General features: G+C 47.6%; 1 protein-coding gene across 1 annotated transcript; it reads left to right on the top strand.

Annotated features, from left to right (window-relative positions):
* The first annotated feature begins 16686 nt into the window (after positions 1–16686).
* LOC117130989 lies at positions 16687–17121 on the top strand. The gene has a single exon (XM_033283488.1). The coding sequence runs from the start codon at positions 16687–16689 to the stop codon at positions 17119–17121; it is 435 nt and encodes a 144-aa protein (XP_033139379.1).
* The last annotated feature ends 2975 nt before the right edge of the window (positions 17122–20096 follow it).

Genomic DNA, 20096 nt, shown 5'->3' with positions numbered 1-20096 from the left:
ACTGTCTAACCAGCTTAGTGTCAAGAGAAGCTCGAGGTGTCGCCGTGCATGGAAGATGCACATGCAGCTTGACATGTAGAAGCACGAGGTGGATTGGCCAAGCACGAGATGTCGCGACGCATGCAACCGAAGCATGCTGATCGACATGTGTGAGGATGTGTGGCGCCTTGCATGAGCTCCAGTCATGCAGCCTGACATCTGGAAGGAGTGGTGGCGTCCTGCATGTGTCCTGGACATGCAGCCAGCCATGTGGAGAACGAGGTGTCGCCGTGCATGCGTCCGGAGCCATGCGGAGCGACACACGGGCTGCCACCAACCTGAAGCTGATTGGCTGGTGTCTCCTATAAATACCCCACGACCCCAGCTCATTTCTTCACATCCAGACCTTTCAAAAGCAAGTTAAAAAAAGTGGGTTAGAGAGAGAGAAAGAAGTAGAAAAAGAAAGTAAGAGGTTCTGAGCTATTTCGAGAGTTTTAGAGAGTTTTCGAGATCAGTTTCTCTACTGATTTCAAGTCAGCGCCTAGGGAAGGTTCTGGCCAACTGAAGATCAATAAAATGAAGATCAGCTCAGATGGGAATCAAGTCAACGTGGCCAGAGAGAAAGAGAGAGAGAAGGAAAGCGTTCGATCTAAAGTTTGATCGATTCTGAAGACCGAGACGGCCAGTTCCGTCCAATCGACGATTCTCTACGATTGTGACGCGGAAGCTCTGTCCATATCTATCCGTCCAGGCCAGTCATATTCTGTGATGGTCAAGTGGAGGTGCCGTCCGGTGTTAGTTCAGATCCATGGGTTCAGATCAGTCAAAGTTCTGCTCGATACTCCGCCGGAAAATCCGAAGAACTGTCCAGAAGCTAGAGGAGGTTCTGTCCGAGTCCAGATCAGCCTGTCGAGGCCTGTTAACTTCTTCATGGTGAAGCCAAGGTTGTGTCCAAGACAAGATCAGTCCAGTCCAGTCCAGTCAAGGCGTCCATTGGGTTTTGGCCAAGTCTTCTCCGATCAACCAGCTGCTTCTCGCCCAGAACACTGTGAGTTGGTTTTGTGTGAATTCCACTTGGAATTTAGGGTAGATCGAGTCTGCATATAGATTAGAATGATCACGCTATTGAATGGTAGAGTCCTTAAGGTTATTTTATTTATGGAACTGGACTCAGTTTAGCAAGGGCTAAGCTGAGATGAAAGGAATTAAGACTGAGTTGATAACCTGATTAGGACTAAGAATAGGATGCATCATGTTTTCTATTCTTGCGTGTTGATATGGTTGAGTGCAGGTTCCCGTTATCTTTAAAGATAGTTTCTCAGCGGGAGGCTGGACTATCTGGGTAACAGTTTGATTGTATTGTTTAGTATTGATATTATTGTTTAGTAGTTAGTACTAAGGGTCTTAGGCCATATAGGCCGGACTACTGGTACTACTGGTTTGTGTTGTAGAGTTGAGTGTCTAGTTAGGATCTGAAACTTTATCGTTACGTTAGGTTCTAGATTGAGTTTGTGTTGTGTGAGTGGTGCCGACAGTATGTGCGTAACCCGCCCATACTAGGCTTGTTTGGGGTTGATTAGTGTTTCCTCGCCCTCGTATTCAGCGGGTTCAAGGAAACCCCTTATTCGCTGGATCGGGAAGACTCAGAGAGAAGGGATCATGGCCTATGGCTGAGTGATTACACGACGGTGTAATGTGGCAGTGACCCGAAGGACTGTGGGCTGTCGCGCGGTGACCCGAAGGACTGTGGGCCGCGGTCGGTTGAAAGTTCCTTCTTCTGGCCTTTGTGGTAGGAAGATAGGATATTGCCGATAGAGAGGATGAACACTAAGTCACCATTTCCCGGGGTAGTGTGTTGTGTTGTGTTAGAGTGTCGTAGAGGGTTATGGAACCCTCGAGTTAGTGTAGCACCGATATACGGTGTTACGAGTTAGATAGAGTCATAGTTACTCATAGTCTTATTATTGTGATTGTGTTTGTGGTTGATTGATTTGCTTGCAGGTTCTGACATTAAGTCCTAAGTCTGGCTTAGGTACCGGATTAGGCTTGATGTGTATTTTGTTAGTGTAGGCCTGACGTTGGCCTATATGTGTTTGAGTGATTGCTTGTGAAGGGTGGTGGATATTAAAGCTATGCGGTATCATTGGTTGGCTGATCATGTTCTTGTTTGATTGTTGGTCGATCGGGCAATGGTATTTGTATAGTCTAAGTGTCTAACACTACATGAGTACTGAACTCAAGCGTATATATGGTTAACTAGGGATTGCTTGTTGACTTGTTTTTATGCAGGTTCCCGTTACTTGAAGCTAGATCATGGCAGGAGGCCAAGTCTAACTTAGTAACGGTTTGCTTAGCCTTAGCTTTTATTGAATGCTAGGGCTAGATTGATTGTTATTTTGGGTTGTCCGGGTTAGAGTCTAGGTTGCGGGTAGAGGCCGCCAGCTCACTGAGTAACATTAGGTTACTCATCCAACTCCGTTGTCCTTTTTGCAGGTCGCTTTAGATAAGGATGATCGGATAGCTTGGTGCTGGACGTTAGGACCGCCGGTGTAGATTTTCATGCCTTTTTTAAACGGTATTGTGAATTGTGTTATGTTGACTCGATTTGGCATTAGGCCGGGCCCAGTCTTGGATTATTCTATGTATGAATATTTCCTGAATTAATAAAAGTAATCGTTTTATATGCGCTACATGAGTACTCTGATATTTGACTAGTCCGGTCTAACACAACGTTAGGTCGAGGTACGGGTTGAAAAGCCTTAGGCCTTGATCTAACGGAAAACGCTAACTCTAGGTACGGGTTGCAAAGCCTTATGCCTTGACGCAGCGGGACGAGTTAGTGGATGAACTGGTCTAGGTCGTGGAGTAAAGTTTGTGACTCTGACCGGATTGTCCCTAGCCGTCACGTAGCGCTTCCGGACCATGGTGTTGGGTTGGACGGTCAGTCATGTTCTTGTTTGATTGTTGGCTGGCCGGTTGGCCTTTCATCTCCAACCCTGGGTATTGGACGGTCGATCGGTCATGTTCTTGTTTGATTGTTGGCCGGTTGATCGACCATATGTCTAGGATGGTTCGGGGGTGTTACAGAGGTGGTGTAACACCCCCGAACCGTCCTAGGCATAGGTCGACCCACCGGCCAACAATCAAACAAGAACATGACCGACGGACGACCCACACCAAGGGTTGGAGATGAAAGGCCAACCGGCCAGCCAACAATCAAACAAGAACATGACTGACCGTCCAACCCAACACCATGGTCCGGAAGCGCTACGTGACGGGCTAGGGACAATCCGGTCAGAGTCACAAACTTTACTCCACGACCTAGACCAGTTCATCCACTAACTCGTCCCGCTGCGTCAAGGCATAAGGCTTTGCAACCCGTACCTAGAGTTAGCGTTTTCCGTTAGATCAAGGCCTAAGGCTTTTCAACCCGTACCTCGACCTAACGTTGTGTTAGACCGGACTAGTCAAATATCAGAGTACTCATGAAGCGCATATAAAACAATTACTTTTATTGATTCAAGAAATATTCATACATTGAATAATTCAAGACTGGGCCCGGCCTAATGCCAAATCGAGTCAACATAACACAATTCACAATACCGTTTACAAAAGGCATGAAAATCTACACCGGCGGTCCTAACGTCCAGCACGAAGCTATCCGATCATCCTTACCTAAAGCGACCTGCAAAAAGGACAACGGAGTTGGATGAGTAATCTAGTATTACTCAGTGAGCTGGCGGCCTCTACCCGCAACCTAGACTCTACCCAGACAACCCAAAATAACAATCAATCTAGCCCTAGCATGCAATAAAAGCTAAGGCTAAGCAAACCGTTACTAAGTTAGACTTGGCCTCCTGCCATGATCTAGCTTCAAGTAACGGGAACCTGCATAAAAACAAGTCAACAACCAATCCCTAGTTAACCATATATACGCCTGAGTTCAGTACTCATCTAGTGTTAGACACTTAGACTATACAAGTATCACTAGTCGATCGACCAACAATCAAACAAGAACATGATCGGCCAACCAATGATACCGCATAGCTTTAATATCCACCACCCTTCACAAGCAATCCCTCAAACACATACAGGCCAACGTCGGGCCTACAATAACCAAATACACACCAAGCCTAATCCGGTACCTAAACCAGACTTAGGACTTAATGTCAGAACCTGCAAGCAAATCAATCAACCACAAACACAATCATAATAATAAGACTATGAGTAACTACGACTCGATCTAACTTGTAACACCGTATATCGGTGCTACACTAACTCGAGGGTTCCATAACCCTCTACGACACTCTAACCTGGGCCCTGGTGACTTTGTGTTCCTCCTCTCTATCGGCAATATCCTATCTCCCTACCACAAAGGCCAGAAAAAGGAACTTTCAACCGACCGCGGCCCACAGTCCTTCGGGTCACTGCGCGACAGCCCACAGTCCTTCGGGTCACTGCCACATTACACCGTCGTGTAATACTCAGCCATAGTACATGACACCGTTCGTCTGAGTCTTCCCGATCCAGCGAATAAGGGGTTTCCTTGAACCCGCTGGGTACGAGGCCGAGGAAACACTAATCACCCTACACAAGCCTAGTATGGGCGGGTTACGCACATACTGTCGGCACCACTCACACAACACAAACTCAATCTAGAACCTAACGTAACGATAAAGTTCCAGATCCTAACTAGACACTCAACTCTACAACACAAACCAGTAGTACCAGTAGTCCGGCCTATATGGCATGGCCTAAGACCCTTAGTACTAACTACTAAACAATAATATCAATACTAAACAATACAATCAAACCGTTACCCAGATAGTCCAGCCTCCCGCTGAGAAACTATCTTTAAAGATAACGGGAACCTGCACTCAACAATATCAACACGCAATAATAGAAAACATGATGCATCCTAGCCCTAGTCCTAGTCAGATTATTAACTCAGTCTTAATTCCATTCATCTCAGCTTAGCCCTTGCTAAACTGAGTCCGGTTCCATAAATAAAATAACCCTAAGGACTCTACCATTCAATAGCGTGATCATTCTAATCTATATGCAGACTCGATCTACCCTAAATTCCAAGTGGAATTCAAACAAACCAACTCACAGTGTTCTAGGCGAGAAGCAGCTGGTTGATCGGAGAGGACTTGGCCAAAACCCAATAGGCGCCTTGAATGGACTGGACTGAACTGATCTTGTCTTGGACACAATCTCGGCTTCACCACGAAGAAGCTGACAGGCCTCGACAGTCTGATCTGGACTTGGACAGAACCTCCTCTAGCTTCTGGACAGTTCTTCGGATTTCCCGGTCGAGTATCGAGCAGAACTTCGTCTGATCTGAACCCATGGATCTGAACTAACTCCGGACGGCACCTCCACTTGACCATCACAGAATATGACTGGCCTGGACGAAATCATTTGGACAGAGCTTCCGCCTCACAATCGTATAGAATCATCGATTGGACGGAACTGGCCTTCTCGGTGGAGTATCGGTCTTCAGAACCGACCATACTCTAGATCGACCACTTTCTTTATTTCTCTCTCCCTAGCCACGTTGACTTCCCATCTGAACTGATCTTCCCTTGATTGATCTTCAGTTGGCCAGAACCTTCCCTAGGCGCTGACTTGAAATCAGTAGAGAAACTGATCTCTAAAACTCTCTAAAACTCTCGAAATAGCTCAGAACCTCTTACTTTCTTTTTCTACTTTTTTCTCTCTCTCTAACCCACTTTTTTAAATTGCTTTTGAAAGGTCTGGATTTGAAGAAATGAGCTGGGGTCGTGGGCTATTTATAGGAGACACCAGCCAATCAGCTTCAGGTTGGTGGCAGCCCGTGTGTCGCTCTGCATGGCTCCGGACGCATGCATGGCGACACCTCGTGCTCCACATGGCTGGCTGCATGTCCAGGATACATACAGGACGCCACCACTCCTCCCAGATGTCAGGCTGCATGACTGGAGCTCATGCAAGGCGCCACACATCCTCACACATGTCGATCAGCATGCTTCGATTGCATGCGTCGCGACAGCTCGTGCTTGGCCGATCCACCTCGTGCTCCACATGGCTGGCTGCATGTCCAGGACACATGCAGGACGCCACCACTCCTCCCAGATGTCAGGCTGCATGACTGGAACTCATGCAAGGCGCCACAGCATCACACACATGGCTGACCGCATGCTTCGGTTGCATCCGCGGAGACACCTCGTGCTTGGTCGATCCACCTCGTGGTTCTACATGTCAAGCTGCATGAGCTTCCATGCACGGCAACACCTCGAGCTTCTGTAGACACTCAGCTTGCTGGATGGTTGACACCACGTTCTGAACCCATGCAACAAGCCACCTCGAGCTTCTCGGTCCAATCGCCTGATTTCGACCATTCCGGTGAATTTTCGTCCCGCGATCAATCCAAAATATTTTTCTACACCCTTTCTGATGCTCAGAACAATTTAAATAAACTCCACTTGATCTCTGAAGTTGAGGGATTATATGTCCTGAGCCTCTGGCTTCCTCGAAAAATTTCATAACACCGAAATTAGGGTTTTCGTCCAATTTCGGGTTTTCCCATCGTGCTTCAATCCCGTCGTGCTTGCTTCCCGTCGTGCTTACTTCCCGTCGTGCTTAATTCCCATCATGTTTCCAATGTCTTCGAAATAATAATCCGCTGATATGAAGTTTTGCGGAAAACTTCATGCTGAAGAAACGTCATTCTTCCAAAACGTCGAGCTTTTAAACCGTCGTGCTTCCAAAAATGTTATGCTTCGAAAACGTCTGTCTCATCAATCTAAGACATCTTCTAACTATGGTCGAGCAACTTATTCGACCCATAGTTAACTCACGATCACTTCTTCGCCCAATTCGTACTTCAAAACTTCTCGATCGCCCGCGACTCGACCACCACAAAGGTACTCGACCATTATCTCTCCTTTTTTTTTAACGGGTTTCTACACTGTGTGTGCTGGCGGACACCAACGGACGTCCTGTGTGTACTGAACAGACAGCCCACGTGGGCCAAAATCACCCAAACAGTCCACGGGTAGGGCCAGCGTGCTGAGTCCAAGGACCAACGTGCTGATATGTGTACTGATGGACAGCCACAGACGTCCTGTGCGTGCTGACGGACACATACGGACACTGTAACGCCCGAATCTGGCCTCTCGACGAAACTGGACCCGTTTGCTACTTAATCAATTTCATTGCTTGTTTGATTCATTTTAAGTCTTTTATTTACTAAGTCATGTTCGAATCTGAGGTTCTAAAACAATTGAACAGATAGCACAGCGGAATATAAAGGTATAAAAATTTATTACTTAGAAACATGAGATCCAACACACAACTTCTTAATTGTTTCATTGACAATCACTAGTTCATCCCTAGCATCATCTAACCACATGTTACACAGCCTCTCACTGACCGAGCCTTCACGGCTCCTTGGCTTGACCAGAACCATCCTTAGTTCCTGAAACCACAACCCGATAAGCATTAAGCATAACCGAGAATAGAACCGGCCGTTTCTACAATCCTTGGCTTGGTTCCTAGAACATAAATAAACCTCGGAAAAAATACTTATAAAAAGATATGAACCTGCCTACTGTATCCGAAGTCATTCAACCAACCACCCCTTGACTTAAAATCAGATAGACAGTCCAAAATAGATAAACACAACACACGAACAGTCCGAATCGCCCCGAAGACCAATCCGTCCAACCGGATGGAATCTAGGTGCGACCGGCCTAGTTGAAGTCCGGCTCAATGGCCCAACGGACTTCCTTACCTGATCCGGCCTTGGGCCTGGATCTAACGGACGAGTAAGCAACAAGCCCAATCCGGTAGGCTAAGCGACCGACCAGACCTTGCGACTCCTACCCCGTCTTAGATGAACCGTGTACTTGTCTTAAATAGACAAGAACATTGACTGATCCTAAGGAACGGACACGACCTGTCTCAAAAGGCACTGTTTGGAACATGGACCCCTTCGGTCCTTGGTACCTCTTGGTCCTCTTACCTCTTGGTCCTCGTACCTCTTGATGTCCGTAACCCTTGGTCACTTACACCCTTTGGCAACTCACAACCTTTGGTAACTCGTGACCCTTGGTAACTCACAACCCTTTGTAACTCGTGACCCTTGGCAACTTGTGCCTTTTGGGACATGGCCAACTGTTTAGCCCAACCGCCCAGTACATGGTGCGATTCGAACCGACCGTCTAACCGACCAGTGTCTAGGTTAGCGGTTTGGTTATGACCGGCCAAGTCTAGGGACGTGTTCCTTGGACTGAACCAACACAACCCTTTGTGTATAATCAGAAAGAAGAGAAAGGACCGGATAGAAACAAGAAGAGGAAAAGGGGCTAGGTCTAATGAACCGACCAGAGCCGCGGTGCGACCACAAGGACCGTCCGTTCGGTCTGATGCGGCCATAGCCCACCACGTACCTTCTCAACTGTGTCAGGGTTCTCCATGTTCTTCTCCTGCTCTCGGTCTCCCATACTTGATTGGAGGTTGCTTCATAAACGATCAGATCGCCGGAAATCTAACCACCACACAATCGGCCATGCTTTGGCCGGAAACTCTCTCTTTCTTTCTTTCTCTCTCTCTACGATTTCTCTTGAGTATTTTACACGGACAGCCACGGATGTCCTGTGTGTGCTGACGGACACACACAGACACACACGGACAGCCACGGACGTCCTGTGTGTGCTGACAGACACACACGGACGTCCTGTGTGTGCTGACGGACACACACGGACGTCCTGTGTGTGCTGACGATCACCCACGGATGTTCTGCGTTTACTGATTAGACAGCCCACGTGGGCCAAAATCACCCGAACAGTCCACGGGAAGGGCCAGCGTGCTCAGTCCAAGGACCAGCGTGCTGATATGTGTACTGATGGAGAGCCACATACGTCCTGTGTGTGCTGACAGACACACACAGACAAACACAGACAGCCACGGATGTCCTGTGTGTGCTGAGGGACAGCCACTGACAGCCACAGACGTTCAGTGTGTGCTGGCGGACACCCACGGATGTCATGTGTGTACTGAACAGACAGCCCACGTGGGCCAAAATCACCCAAACAGTCCACGGGATGGGCCAGCGTGCTGAGTCCAAGGACCAACGTGCTGATATGTGTACTGATGGACAGCCACGGACGTCCTGTGTGTGCTGACTGACACATACGGACACACACGGACAGCCACGGCATCATGGGTGTGCTGACGGACACACACGGACGTCCTGTGTGTGCTGACAGACACCCACGGACGTACTGTGTGTGCTAACGTACACATACGAACACATATAGACAGCCACGGACGTCGTGTGTGTGCTGACGGACAGCCACAGTGAGCCACAGACATCCTGTGTGTGCTCGCAGACACCCACAGACGTCCTATGTGTACTGAACAGACAGCCCACGTGGGCCAAAATAACCCAAACAGTCCACGGGAAGGGCCAGCGTGCTGAGTCCATGGACCAACGTGCTGATATGTGTACTGATGGATAGACACGGACGTCCTGTGTGTGCTGACGGACACAGACGGACACACACGGACACACACAGACAGCCAAGGACGTCATGTGTGTACTGGCGGACACCCACGGACGTCCTGTGTGTACTGACCAGACAGCCCATGTGGGCCAAAATCACCCGGACAGTCCACGGGAAGGGTCAGCGTGCTGAGTCCAAGGACCAACGTGCTGATATGTGTACTGATGGACAGCCACAGACGTCATGTGTGCTGACGGACACACAAGGGCACACACGGACAGCCACGGACGTCCTGTGTGTGCTGAAGGACACACACAGACGTCCTGTGTGTGCTGACAGACACCCACGGACGTCATGTGTGTACTGAACAGACAGCCCACCTGGGCCAAAATCACCCGAACAGTCCACGGGAGGGGCCAGCCTGCTGAGTCCAAGGACCAGCGTGCTGAAATGTGTAATGATGGACAGCCACGGACCTCCTGTGTGTGCTGACGGACAGCCACAGACAGCACAAACGTCCTGTGTGTGCTGGCGGACACCCATGGACGTCCTGTGTGTATTGAACAGATAGCCCACGTGGGCCAAAATCACCCAAACAGTCCACCTGAAGGGCCAGCGTGCTGAGTCTAAGGACCAGCGTGCTGATATATGTACTGATGGACAGCCACGGACGTCCTGTGTGTGCTGACGGACAGCCACGGACGTCCTTTGTGTGCTGGCGGAAACCGACGGACGCCTTTGTGTACTGAACAGACAGCCCATGTCGCATGCCCGATCCTGAATAAGATCGTTGGGACGGCCATGGATCGAGGATACGTGCCAGCCAGTCTTAGGTGTTGTAGTACCCACGACTGAGGTTCCCATCATCCGCAAAGGTCCTACCACAAGGTCCGGCTCAAGGGTTATAAGAGCTGGATTTGCCAAAGCTGTCCAGGAGTTTCTTGGACAGGAACAAACCGAATTCAAGCAACTATTGATCCAGGAGTTGTTTGACTTAAAGATGGAAGACATCGGCGAACCATTAGAGGTTCCAGAGCCCTTCCATTCAAGCCAGTTCTCCTCCATCGGCCAGAATGAAGCCGGCCTGATCATTTCCACCTTCATACCAAATCCATCCAACCAAATTGCTTCCGGTTCAGAGATATAGCCGACCATCAGAAGGAGTAGTATGTGTTGTACTCTTTTTCCTTATCGGCTTTTGTCCCACTGGGTTTTCCCGAAAGGTTTTAATGTGGCAACATGCAAGCATACTATGAGTTCTGATCCGGACATCTCAAACCGCGACCGGTCTATTGTTTTTCTTTAATTTATTTCGGTTAAGACTTTGGCCATTTGTCTAGGCCTTTTTATCTTTTAAAGTCCATTGAGGAACACCTATTTAAACCTTTGTAGTTGCCAATTTTCGGCTAAGTCTTTTTATGAAATCGTTTTTGCTTTAGCAAAGAAACCCTAAGTCTTTCGGTTGTGTGAAACCATTGAGAGCAGCCATCTGACATATCAAAGAACCGATCCATTGTTCTTTGTGGAGTCCTTCGATCCATTCCATTCCTTGTCCAAATCTTGAGAGAGACAAACGTCCAGCAAGAGCCGGATCCATATCTATCCTTCCATCCGTCCTTGGCATCTTGTTGAGAGAGACACACGTCCAGCAACAGATTCCATCCGCCAAACTTCTCTTTTCTCTATCTTTTGTTCTAGATTTCATTCATCGATTCTATAAAACCCAAAAGAATCATATCTTGCTTATTTATCATTCATCCATTAGTCTCTCGGTTTCTCTTCTTGTTTCTATTGAAAACTCATAAAAGTTCATATCTGTTTCAGGTACAATCCCAAACAAGAGACGACCCGGCCGGTACCGTCCATCCGAGCCAAGGCTGAACCGCGGAACGGCCATCCGACCGTCCGTCCGTCCGTCCAATCCGACCATCCGTCCTGTGCCTACAACATTTTGGTATCAGAGCTGAAGTTTCCTGTGAAACTCAGTTCTTTCTGAACCCTAGCCGTTGCACTTCAAAAAAAAAATATTTACTTTCCATATTTTGAAATTTTCGGATTGTTCTCCAAGTTTTCGATTTTTGCATTTAAAAAAAAAAAATCAAATAGTTTTGCTTTCCTTCCAAGCTTTCGAAAATCAAAAAAATATTCCCACTTTCCTTTTTCAATCTTGATTCGATTTTCATCTTTAAATTTTGCATTTACTCTTTGTCTTGGTCGATACTCTAGTATCCGACCCAAGCCTCTATTTAAACCCTCTTGCCTTTGATCTTTTCTTTGAGTATCTTTTTCAGAAACTATGGGAGATGTAGGTCAAGACCAAGCGGCCATAAACGCTCAGCTCCTAGCTGACAATGATGAGCTGAGGGCGAGTCTTAGGGCTATCACCGCCGAGCTTGCTCAGCTACGGCAGGGAGGCAGGCCCAACGGACCTCGACCACCCGGAAGGAATCAGCCGGATCCGCATGACACTGACTCGGACGCGGACAGTACTGATGATACGCGCAGTCAGGACGAGGAGAGGCCGAACCGGGGAGGGAGGAGGAACGTGCGAGGACCTCGGGCCCAAGAAGGAGGAGGCCGCGACCATAGAGGAGGTCGAGACCGAGAGGAGGAAGAGCCATGGTTAGGAGGCAAGGCGCTTAAGCTTCTTCCCCCAACATTTGCCGGCAAGGTTGATCCGGATGCCTACATCGTGTGGGAGAAGCGCATGGAGTACATCTTCGACTATTACTAATATAGCAAGGCGAGGAAGGTTGCCCTAGCAGCAGCCCAGCTGACGGACAATGCTCTTTCATGGTGGGATCGAGACGTCGCCAAGTCTGGGCCAGTGTGGAGAGCGCGTAATTGGACCGAGATGCGGACCAAGCTTCGCGCGAGGTACATTCCATCTTACTACCAGCGTGATGTGCTAAAACGTTTTCGTAAACTTACGCAGGGAACTAAGACTGTGGAGGAATACTTTGAGGAGTTTGAGGCACTTAGGAATAAGCTTGAGACCGACGAGCCCGAAGAGACGATGATGTCCCAATTCCTGGAAGGGCTGCAAGACCGCATTGCCCGCAAGGTGGAGAGACAACAGTATGAAGACTTCAACGACCTACTGCACTTTGCTACGCAAGCCGAGCAGCACATCAAGCGCAAGACGGCCAGCACCAGCCGCAGCAAGCCTGCATGGACTCAACCGGGCTCAAAGCAAGGCGACAAGGGCAAGGCGATTGAGATTGAGAGCTGATTCAAGACAAACCAGGCTGACTCGTCCAATGCATACAAACCGGAGCAGGGTAAGACTCAAGCCCAAACTTTGCGTACTCGTGACATCATTTGTTATAAGTGTCAGGGCAAGGGCCACTACGCCCGGGATTGTCCAAACAAACGAGTGATGGTCCTAAAAGGGATGGCGAGTATGAATCCCAAGATGAGGCAGAGGCCGCGGCAGTGCTCTCTGATGAGGAAGTAACCGACTACCCGGAGACAGGCGAGCTTCTAGTGACCCGGAGAGCTCTTAGCACCCTCTTTGATCCAGAGACCATCCAACGGGAGAACATCTTTCACACAAGATGTAGTGTTGATCACAAGGTATGTAGCTTGATCATTGATGGCGGATCTTGTACTAACGTTGTAATGACCCTGCTCATAAGTAGAAAAGTCAAAGACCTTGACCTTAGTCGTGGTTGAAACGAGGAACGGTCATGGTCGAAAGACAGTTTTCTGCCGGTACGAGAAAATCGATAAAAACCGAGCAAGAGGAGATCGACGTTTTGAAACCGAAGAAGGAGAAGCATTGTCTAAGTAAATCAAGGAATGAGTTTTCTCATTTGAAGAAGAGGTTTACAAGTTGTTGACATGGCAAAGAAAGTGAAGACGCGATGACATGGCGACCACCGATTGGATTCAGAGGAGTGACGGAGCGATACGCGTGGCAAGGAGTGACGGAGCGATACGCGTGGCAAACTCTCATTGGCTGGAATAAGACTTGGCGACCAAGTTACGAAGCTTCTAGAAGATGAGACTTGGTGACCAAGAAACAGGAAAACTTGGGGAGAAAGTTAAAAACCTTCCGGAAGCAAGGTTACTTGCCACGGAAGTTTCGTAGTGGGACATGTGTCCATTTTTCCTCATGCATGTGTGCCATTTGTCCAGCCCAGCCTCAGTCCTCCATTTCTATAAATACCAGACCCCTCCTTTTCATTTTTCTCATTCAAAACCGTGAGAGCTTACCTTAGAGAGAGAGTGGTGAGTTAGAGAGAGAAACCGAGAAAAAACAGTGTTTTCGGGTAGTTTTTAGTTAGCGTTTTTGGGGAGATAGCTAGGGGTGCTGGATAGTCTTTGTAGCCAGTAGCCAAGGTGGGTTTCCTTTGTGTTTCTTGTGTGTGTGTTTTGTTTGCAGGTTCGAGCTTGACCAACGGGTCTTAAACGGAGACTCGGGGCATAGTTAATCGATTTTCTGCAGGGCCCCGGGGAAAGTGTGTGCTGCATGCATACATGTTGTGTGATTGATTGGTTGTTTGTTTAGTTGTCACTCGCTTAGTTATTTATTTTTAGTCTAGACTTAGGTGCATCGAGGTTTGAGGTTAAGCTCCCTCATGCTAAGTATTGTTTGTGTGTTTGTCTAGACTAGGGCGAGTGATTGTTATGCTTTGAGTCTAGATGTGCGTGGAGGTTAGAGGTGGAGCTCCCTCACGCTTGTTGCTTGTTTGTGTGGCATCTAGACTAAAGCATGGGCCATCTCGGGGTTAGATTAGGGAAAGCCTAATTCTCCGAAGGTGTTCGAGACCATGGAGTTAGATTGGGCGATACCCAATTCTCTAGTGGTGGAGTGATCTACTCTCCATGGCTTGTCACATGAAGTGGGTCGCGCCCATGGACAAGCGCTGCATGACGATGCGGCCCGGGTTAGATTGGGAGAAGCCTAATTCCCGGAGATGATGTTTTCCGACCATGTGACTGTTGTGTTTGTGATCGGGAGTGTTCAGTATGAAGATGTGTTAGGGCTCCGAGGTGTTGGGATCCCAGGATGTGTGTCATCCGAATTTTTGTTTGTGTAGATCGAGTCTAGGATCGAGTCTAGCTTTCTTTTTGTTAGTTAGGCCTCAGTGGTGAGACCATTTGTTTGTTTAGTAATTGATTGTTTGCTTGCTTGCTTGCTTGTTTGTTTGTTGCTTCTGCTGTGTTGTTTACTAACCAATTGTTGATTGTGTTTGAGGCATGGGCTGAAGGGGGTCGTTGTTGTTTATTTTTGGAACTCACTGAGTATTTCCGATTACTCATCCCCTCTTCTACTATACAGGTAACCCGTAGGTAGGAAGCTTAGGGCGCAGCGGACTATCTTTTGGAATGTATAATTACTTTCTTTTCATTTTGGCACTAGGCCGTGAGCTCAAAATCTGGTATTTTGTATTGTAATGTTTTGTAAAACGCTTTCTACCTATTATTAATAAAATGTATGTTTATATTCGTAGTTGTGTGTTAAATGATATTAGACCTTGTCCGGGTCGATACAACTCGATGATTGTGGTACGGGTTGTGAAGCCTTAGGCCATGATATCGAGGTCATAGCAAACTGGAACGGATTGGTCGAGAGTCTTGCCTTGTTCTTGATTGACGGGAAAGGAAGTCCCATTTCTTTGGGATGAGCATACGGAGAGAGCTTTCAACAAACTCAAGGAGGCATTGACTACGGCACCAGTTCTTGCCTTACCTCAGCCGGGTAAGCCATATGTTGTGTATACTGACGCATCGCGGGTAGGATTAGGGTGTGTGTTAATGCAAGAAAACAGAGTCATTGCATACGCCTCAAGACAGTTGAAGAAGCACAAGGAGAACTACCCCACACACGATCTGGAGATGGCGGCCGTTGTTTTTGCATTAAAGATATGGCGCTCGTATCTTTATGGAGAAAGCGTTCAGGTATTTACGGATCACAAAAGCTATAAATACTTGTTCACTCAGGCGGATCTGAATTTGCAACAAAGACGGTGGATGGAATTCATTGCGGACTACGACGTTCAGATTCAGTATCACCCAGGAAAAGCAAACGTGGTTGCAGATGCATTGAGTCGACGAAGAGCTGTAGTAGACTCAGAGCGAGATTTGGAGAAGTTATCAGACGAATTCAAGAAGGTAACTTTAGCTGCACTGGAAGGAGAATCTAGTGAACCATTGGGAATGCAAGCCGTGAACCAAGCCAGTTTGATACAACGTATTCAAGGAGCGCAGCAGCAAGACGAGAACCTGAAGATCATCATGGAGCAGCTACGAGAGCAAGGAGGGCCAAATGCTAGTGGATATCATATGGCAGAAGACGGAACATTGCTACTCAACGGAAGAATCACTGTGCCAAAGGAGGGTGGATTCAAGGAGGAAATTCTCAAGTTAGTGCATCAGTCACTTTTGAGTATACATCCTGGAAGCACCAAGATGTATAGAGATATAAGGAGATATTACCATTGGCCAGGAATGAAGAAGTCAGTAGCAAGATGGGTAGCGCAGTGTCAAGTTTGGCAGCAAATCAAAGCCGAACACCAAGTGCCAGGAGGGTTACTTCAAAGCTTACCTATTCCCGAGTGGAAGTGGGATTCAGTGTCCATGGATCTAATCACAGGATTACCAGTGGCCAGAGGAAGATCAAATAATGCAATTTGGGTTATCATGGATCGGCTGACAAAGGTAGCACATTTGTTAGCAATCAGACACAGACAAGACGGAGACATTGGCGGAACTTTACATCAATCAGATGGTGAAGCTACACGGAGTACCAGCAAACATTGTCTCAGATCGAGATCCAAGATTTACAGCAGCATTCTGGAGAGCATTGCAAGGAGCGTTGGGTACGGAGTTGCACATCAGTACTGCATTTCACCCAGAAACGGATGGGCAGACGGAGAGGACCATCCAGACAATAGAGGATATGCTACGTTTGTGTATTCTCGATTGGTCAGGTACGTGGGAGAACTATCTACCTTTGATAGAATTTTCCTACAACAATAGTTTCCACGCCAGCATTGCAATGTCACCATACGAGGCATTGTACGGAAGACCCTGTCGAACACCTCTATGTTGGACGGAAGTTGGAGAACGAAGATTAATCAGACCAGGATTCATTGAAGAAACATTGGAGAAGCTGCAAGTCATCCGAGCAAACATGAAGAAGGCACATGATTGACAGAAGAAGAACGCGGATCAAAGAAGGCGAGAAGTAGTATTTGAAGTTGGAGATATGGTCTATCTCAAGGTATCAGCTCAGAAAGGAAAGGATCATTTTGGCAAAGTTTGGAAGTTAGCAGTTCGTTTCATTGGTCCATACTGGATCATTGGAAGAGTAGGAGAAGTAGCTTACAGGCTAGAGCTGCCAGAAGACATGAATTTACACCCTGTATTTCATGCATCTATGCTGAGAAGGCACATTCGAGATCCTGATTCTATCGAGCCTGAGAGAATCCCAGAGCTGAGGACAAATCTCACATATCCAGAAGGGCAGATACGCATCGGGGAACGACGTTTGAAGATGCTGAAGAATAGGGAGATTCCTAAAATCCAAGTCTTTTGGGGAAGACAAAACCGCTTGGTGATAACATGGGAAGATGAAGACAGATTTCGTCAGAACTATCCAGAGTTCTTCGAAGATGAAGCAGCGACGTCATCAGCACCTTAGAATTCGGGGACGAATTCTAATGAGTGGGGGAGAATGTAATGACCCTGCTCATAAGTAGAAAAGTCAAAGACCTTGACCTTAGTCGTGGTCGAAACGAGGAACGGTCATGGTCGAAAGACAGTTTTCTGCCGGTACGAGAAAATCAATAAAAACCGAGCAAGAGGAGAACAACGTTTTGAAACCGAAGAAGGAGAACCATTGTCTAAGTAATCAAGGAATGAGTTTTCTCATTTGAAGAAGAGGTTTAGAAGTTGTTGACATGGCGAAGAAAGTGAAGACGCGATGACATGGCGACCACCGATTGGAGAAGCATTGTCAAGGTGGGTTTCCTGTGTGTTTCTTGTGTTGTGTTTTGTATGCAGGTTCGAGCTTGACCAACGGGTCTTAAACGGAGACTCGGGCATAGTTAATCGATTTTCTGCAGGGCCCCGGGGAAAGTTTGTGCTGCATGCATACATGTTGTGTGATTGATTGGTTGTTTGTTTAGTTGTCACTCGCTTAGTTATTTAGTTTTAGTCTAGACTTAGGTGCATCGAGGTTTGAGGTTAAGCTCCCTCATGCTAAGTAGTGTTTGTGTGTGTGTTTGTCTAGACTAGGGCAAGTGATTGTTATGCTTTGAGTCTAGATGTGCGTGGAGGTTAGAGGTGGAGCTACCTCACGCTTGTTGCTTGATTGTGTGGCATCTATACTAAAGCATGGGCCATCTCAGGGTTAGATTAGGGAAAGCCTAATTCTCCGAAGGTGTTCGAGACCATGGAGTTAGATTGGGCGATACAAAATTCTCTAGTTGTGGGGTGACCTACTCTCCATGGCTTGTCACGTGAAGTGGGTCGCGCCCATGGACAAGCGCTGCATGACGTTGCGGCCCGGGTTAGATTGGCAGAAGCCTAATTCCCGGAGATGATGTTTTCCGACCATGTGACTGTTGTGTTTGTGATCGGGAGTGTTCAGCATGGAGATGTGTTAGGGCTCCGAGGTGTTGGGATCCCAGGATGTGTTTCATCCGAATTTTTGTTTGTGTAGATCGAGTCTAGGATCGAGTCTAGCTTTCTTTTTGTGTAGTTAGGCCTCGTTGGTGAGACCATTTGTTTGTTTAGTAATTGCTTGTTTGCTTGCTTGCTTGCTTGTTTGTTTGTTGCTTCTGCTGTGTTGTTTACTAACCAATTGTTGATTGTGTTTGGGGCATGGGCTGAAGGTGGTCGTTGTTGTTTATTTTTGGAACTCACTGAGTAATTCTGATTACTCATCCCCTATTCTACTATGCAGGTAACCCGTAGGTAGGAAGCTTAGGGCGCAGCAGAACGGGAAGCGGCCGGTGTAGATTGGAAGTGGCATAAGCATAAGCGGACTATCTTTTGGAATGTATAATTACTTTCTTTTCATTTTGGCACTAGGCCGTGAGCTCAAACTCTGATATTTTGTATTGTAATGTTTTGTAAAACGCTTTCTACCTATTATAATAAAATGTATGTTTATATTCGTAGTTGTGTGTTAAATGATACTAGACCTTGTCCGGGTCGACACAACTCGATGATTGTGGTACGGGTTGTGAAGCCTTAGGCCATGACATCGAGGTCATAGCAAACTGGAACGGATTGGTCGAGAGTCTTGACTTGTTCTTGATTCTTGGTCGTACCGGTACGGTGAGCTATACTTGTGGCGATCCCGGGACGTACCGGGTTAGTCCGGCCTGGTACGGTCTGGCGTGTTACGTGTTACAAACATGGCTAGCAGTATCTTGTTGATAAGCTAGGATTCGTCAAAACTGCACATCCCGCCCACCAATCCGGCCATACCGTCTCAAATGGCTCAATGATGAGACTGAACTCAAGATTGTCGAACAAGTTGTTGTGTCCTTCAGTATTGGCAAGTACCATGACCAGGTCAAGTGTGATGTTGTACCCATGCAAGCCGGCCATATACTTTTAGGAAGGCCGGCAGTGCAGGAGTTTGACAAGCAGGACCCACCATGGACGCACCAACATTTATAGTTTCGTCCACAACAACAAGACGCACAGCCTAGCACCTCTCAGCCCCCAAGAAGTTCATGATATGCAGAAGGCAATGATCCAGTCCGGCCAGGTAAGTAACACTTACCTTTACATGACTTCCGGACTAGTGCTTAAATCATTACAACGTGAGACACAGGTGCTACTAATGATCTTTAAGGAAGGTTGTTTTGCTGGTTTTGGGGCTCCTGAAGTACCGATGTAGTACAAGACCTCATGGGACGGTACAAGGATGTCTTTTCCTGATGAGATTCCAGCCGGTTTACCCCTGTCTGTGGAATAGAACATCAGATCGACCTTGTACCCCGGTGCGCCGCCCTACCAAACCGAGCCGCTTACCGTGTCAACCCTGAGGAAGCTAAGGAGCTGGAGCGGCAGGTCCAAGACCTCATGGACAAAGGCTACATCCGCGAGAGCCTTAGTCCCTGTGTGCGGTCCCGGTTCTACTAGTGCCAAAGAAGGATGGAACGTGGCGCATGTGTGTGGACTGCCGAGCCATCAACAACATAACCATCAAATATCGGTACCCTATACCTAGATTAGATGATATGTTGGATGAACTGAGTGGGTCTGTTGTGTTTTCTAAGATTGATCTCAGGAGTGGGTACCATCAAGTCCGCATGAAGGAAGGAGATGAGTGGAAAACCGCCTTCAAGACCAGCAAGGACTGTACGGTGTGCTGGTGATGCCGTTTGGCCTTACCAACTCCCCTAGCACATTCATGAGGCTCATGAACGAGGTCCTCCGACCTTACATTGATCACGAGACTCTTAAGCATTTGAGGGGCCAGACCACACTCAAGAAGAGGCATGCTAGGTGGCTGGAGTTTGTGGAGACTTTTCCCTATGTGATCAAGTACAAGAAGGGAAAGGACAACGTAGTGGCAGATGCGCTATCCCAGCGCCACACACTTATTACCACCATGGAGGCTAAGATCATGGTTTTGAATAACTTAAAATGTCTTAT

The sequence above is a fragment of the Brassica rapa genome, unplaced genomic scaffold, assembly GCF_000309985.2.
Source record: "Brassica rapa cultivar Chiifu-401-42 unplaced genomic scaffold, CAAS_Brap_v3.01 Scaffold0765, whole genome shotgun sequence".
NCBI lineage: Eukaryota > Viridiplantae > Streptophyta > Magnoliopsida > Brassicales > Brassicaceae > Brassica > Brassica rapa.
This window is presented reverse-complemented; position numbering and strand designations above follow the sequence as displayed.